Here is a 5,350-nt window from a genome sequence, read left to right as displayed (position 1 = left end):
CTAACCGGGTGAAAACATCGACGACAGATAGAATAAAATAACAGCCATAGCTGCAAGGAAATTTCCCTACTATATCTATGCACAATTTTTGGTGTGGTCTTTCTGCTTCAATGTGATATTCCTCGGAGGCAATTATCCGGTTTGAAGATTTTGTAGTAGCACAGAGTTCACAATCTTTTATATATCGCTTAAATGTATGTTTCTGTCGTCGCCAGTAGAAAAGTTTTCTTACAAAATTCACACACTTACTGATCCCGAAATGTCTGATATTATGAATAGTCTCGACTACTTTAGAAACTAGATTCTCGGGGATAACTAACAACCAATTCCCTGTTTTGTCATTTTACATAAATAGAATTCCTTGAACCAAATGAATAGATTTGCAATTCTTGGATGTGTCTAGCTTTTTTCTTAACTTCAAACAATACGGGTCATGTAATTGCCTGATCGTTGCGAATCAGATTGTGCCAACCGTTGTGCTCTTATAGTCCAAACAATCAATAGCAAAGTCGAAGAGTCGCGGATACGGGGGGAACGACATTCCAAGGAATTAGTAGTTATCCGTAACGAAATCGATCGACTTAGGCTAAGGTAGAAACTCTGACTCAAGCTGTAAGTAGTTGTGAACACGGAATTGGTAGATGCCGAGTAGGAGACTCTGAAAGAAATGAAAAGTTTGAACCAGAAATTGAACAAGTGCAAATAGTGAGAGTCACTGACAACGCGCGGTGCACAGAAGAGTCTCATATAACTTCGTTAGAAGCACAAGGTGTAACAGACTCTGCCTCAGTGGAACCACTTTTATTAAGTGCAGAAGCAGAGAAATCTCCAAGTGAACGGCAGGAGGTCAATCGCCGAGTAGTACACCATCATCCTAAGAAGAATTCGGACAATATTAATGACGGTCATATTGGTGGAATGCGGAAAGTAACGGTACGGCAGTGTAGGTTTAGGAACCATGAGTCGGACTGTGAATCGGGAGGTGAAGAAGTTAATTGTCTCCAAAACACAAGCCGAGAAAACAGTAAATCTATTGCTAAGTCAAAGTTCAAACCCCTTCCTAATAATAATAATGTTCTAAAAGTTAGAAGAGTAGCCGGAAGGCAATGCCTATGCAAATGTGGAGAGTCGGATTATCTGTCGGATGTTGAAGAAATAGATTTAGATAATAAATATCGTGAGAGTAAAAACAGTGTAGGTAATTCAGAATGTCGATCACTTCCGGAGATATTCGATAGTTGCTCTCATTACAATCCATATATACGAAACTTAAGGGAGTTCCCAAGGTTTAATGGTCAGATGGCTAAAGGAGCTCCAGATTTTTCCTTGAGGATTTACTCCAAACTATGGAAATGATTCCGCTTCGCGACCGCGATAAACTGTTTATTTTTCTCGTTGCCTAGAGAGATCGGCCAGATCGTGGTATAGAAATGTAGTAGATAAGATTAAATCATTCGATGATTTTGTGAGCTTGTTCAAGGAACAATACATTTCTCCAACTACTGAGCAGGTACAGAAGAGGAAATTATATACACTACGCTATGATAAAGAAAAGTTTCCTTCATTAGTAGATTTTGTGTGGCATTTAGTGGATAATTATCACTTGTTTGTTAGTTCTCCGTCTGAACAAGAACTTAGATATTTGATAATTGAGTGCCTGCCTCCAGAAGAGGCAAGGATTTTAAAGTTAGGATCAATAGAAACCGTACAGGAATTAACTTTAAAGTTGGCCAAACTTGAATGTGAGCTGACGAACACTCTGGGAGAGCAGTTTTCGGCAAACTCTAGATTTTCTGGGAAACGACCAAATATTAGACAAATAAAATTTGATAAATTTAAAAAAAACAAAAGACGGATAATGCCGTTCAGACAAAACCGTTTGACAAAATCGGGCTAAAAAATGAAACACGGTCTAACACGCTATCAAAATTCATAGTAATATGGGGTATAGACGGCGCCCTTGGATAAATAATCAAAATGGGAATAATGCAGGTCGTTTTTACAGGGTGGCGCGTATTGTATCTACCAGTTGCAGTTGGCAACCCTGATCAAATGCGCGTACGAATGCTGCGCATGCTTACGGCACTGAATAGCAGGGCCTCTGGCAATTAGTTTACCATGGAGCGGTGGTCTGTGCAGACGTGAATTGCGGCGGTGGAAGCCTTTATCCGAACCGGTTCTGTCAGTGAGGCTCAGCGGGCACTGCGACGAAACAGTGATGATCGCCATGTTGCTATACCCGAGAGACACAGTATTCTGAGATGGGTGAGACAGTGGCGGGCCACAGGTAGTGTTGTGAACCGGAAATCACCAGGTCGTGGACGAAGTGTTCGAACAAATGTAAACTTGGAACGAGTGCGCGTAGCGATGGAACGCAGTCCCAAACGTTCAGCACGGCAACATGCACGAACATTACATTTGACACGACGTTCATTGGGTCGTTTGCTGGGTGATTTGAAGTTCCATCCGTATAAACTGCAGGTGGTACAAGAGTTGAGAGCCATTGATAAGGAAAACAGACTCAATAACTGCCAGAACATTCTTGAGTTGATTAACCGAGATCCACTGTTCCTCCAACAACTTTTGATGTCCGATGAAGCAATCTTCCACCTGACTGGGTATGTTAATAAGCAAAACTTCCGGTATTGGTCTCAGGAGAATCCTCGTTCATTACATGAAAAGCCTCAAGGTAGCCCAAAAGTTGTGGTATGGTGTGCAGTTGGAATGTGTGGCATTATTGGTCCCTATTTTTTTGAGGATGACGCCGGACATGCAACAACTGTAAATTCCGACCGCTACTGCCATATGTTACAGACGTTTCTCATTCCGGAATTGCAGGAAAGGGGTGTGATCAATAACGTTTATTTCCAGCAAGACGGTGCTACGGCACACACGGCACGCCAAAGTATGTCTATACTCAGAGAAACATTTCCAAACCGCGTGATATCCCGATTTGGCGATGTCTCATGGCCATCCCGTTCCCCAGATTTAACAGCTCCTGATTACTTCCTCTGGGGATATGTTAAGGAAAGGGTCTTTGCCAATCGCGTGAAGACAATTGTCGAACTGAAGACTGCCATTCGTCATGTGATAAGTTCCATTCCACAGGATACGTTAATGCGTGTGATGAATGCCTTCCCACGTCGCCTGCAGCAGTGCATCCAGGAAAAAGGCGGACATTTACAGGACGTTATTTTTAAAGTTTAGTGAGCTCCTTCGACAAGTGTTGTACAGTGTACAAATTGCCAGTCCATATACTTATATTCCATAACAGTTTTGCATTAAAAATTGCATAACACACCTTTGTATTTTCATTTGAAGTTGGTAGATACAATACGCGCCACCCTGTATAATAACACTAATAATGTGAATTGTCAACGTTTTCGTGATAACTCATGGAATAAAGAAAGGGAACTTCCAATATCTGTATTCAATGGATTTCAGAATAGTTTTGTTCCTCCTCCAATATATGGGCCAAAATTACATTTCAATCCATATCTACTTGTCACTGTTTATCCAACAACGCCTTCTATTTCAATTCCAGGTGTTACTACAGTAAGTTCTACCTTAAATCCACCTTACTCGTCGGTAGGAGTGAACTCGCCTGGGCTTAACTATCAAAGTCCCGTCACAATGGTTAAATATGTTACGGCATCGGATAACTTGCAGGGCAGTCACACTTAAGGGGAGATAATGGCGACTGTTCTCAAAAAACTTCTCTCCCCGAATAAAAGTTGTAATCAGAACTCGAATCTCACTTGTAACGTTGACTGTTTCGATAATGATCAATTTAAACTCTATACTCGTTTTGTCTTAAGAGATGATGCGGAAGAAGAGAGTGAAAATTTTGAAGTTTTCCCTCGCCTTCAGTAGTATGTGACATAGGGGGGGATACCGGTAAACTGTATTTTGGATACAGGGGCAGAAGTAAGCTTATTGAGTTACAATATTTGGAAGAAAATACAACAAGTTTTCCCATCAGCAAAATTAAAAGCTACTACTAATTTAAAATTAAACGCCTTCACAGGACAGGACAAATTTTCTGTTCAGGGTTCCATAACTCTGACAATAAATATTTAGAATCACTTGTTTAATATACCCTTATTCGTTGTTAAAGATATAAAGTCAGATTTTCTTCTTGGTTTACCGTTTTTCGCAAAGTTTGGGGTTCATTTGGATGGGGAAAATAAGAAATTATATTTAAAAGATAATAGCGAAAATCAAGTTTCAGTAGATATTGCCTACCCGAAAGTACTATTAATTCAACTGGAATCAGCGATGGAACAAGAGGAAAGGGAGAAGGATAAACAAGAGTTACAGGATGATGATCAGATAGCGGAAAATGTAATAAGGGAGTACATAAACTCTAGAAACGACTTAAACCCCGATACAAGGAATCGATTACTAATGTTGCTGCTTAAATATAAACATCTTTTTCGGGAATATCCACGTACTGTAAATTGTTAGCCATATCGAATCCAACTAAAAAATACCGAACCAGTAGTTGGTAAGATGTATCCAATTCCTCAAGCTTTACAACAAGAATTTGACAAAGAATTGGGAATATGTATTCGTCTGGGAATTGCGGAGGAAAAACCTAGTGCGTATAGAAATCCTATACATTGTGTCCGTAAAGCCTCTGGAGGAGTGCGTCCGGTAATCGATTTAAGGTTGTTATCAACAATGTCATTTTTCCGAAAATAAAAGTAGAGCCAATCAGTGAGATTCTAATTAGAATTTCCAACGCGAAAATTTTCAGCTCCATGGATGCCACCATGGGTTATTACGGGGTACCACTCCATCCGGACTCTTACATCTGTACTAGCTTTGTGTATTTAGGCCGTCAATATGTACTAAAGTTTTTCCAATGGGGCTCAAGTCCTCTCCCGCAATCTTTCAGAACGTAATGAATTCTTATTTTGGTTTAGCACTAGAAAATTCGTAGTTGTGTACTTAGATGACCTTCTCTGTTATAGTGACTTTCTCGAAGATCACTTTCAACACTTAGAACAGGTTTTCAAAATATTTGAGTCCGCGAACTTATCTCTAAATTTTAAAAAATGCCAATTCATTCAGTTTGAAATTTTGTTTCTTGGGCATGTTGTAAATGGGACAGAAATTAAACCTAACCCCAAGCATAATGAGATAATTAAAAACTTTCCTTTGCCAAATACTAAGAAGAAACTGCGTTCATTTTTAGGGATCCTCTCGTGGAGAAGAAGGTTTTTGTCAAATTTCGTAACACTAACAGCCCCTCTATATGATTTATTGAAGAAAGATCGAAAGTTTCTTATGGACGCTGAACATATTAATCTTTTCATTACTTTAAGACAAATGCTTAGTGAACCTC

General features: G+C 39.7%; 1 protein-coding gene across 1 annotated transcript; it reads left to right on the top strand.

The window, feature by feature from the left end:
• Positions 1-2,367: 2,367 nt before the first annotated feature.
• On the top strand, positions 2,368-3,207 carry LOC145665289 (uncharacterized). Its single transcript, XM_081732582.1, has one exon. It carries the CDS (start codon positions 2,368-2,370, stop codon positions 3,205-3,207), a length of 840 nt encoding a protein of 279 aa, XP_081588708.1.
• The last annotated feature ends 2,143 nt before the right edge of the window (positions 3,208-5,350 follow it).

This window comes from Thermobia domestica, chromosome 11, assembly GCF_964235325.1.
Source record: "Thermobia domestica chromosome 11, izTheDome1.hap1.1, whole genome shotgun sequence".
NCBI lineage: Eukaryota > Metazoa > Arthropoda > Insecta > Zygentoma > Lepismatidae > Thermobia > Thermobia domestica.
This window is presented reverse-complemented; position numbering and strand designations above follow the sequence as displayed.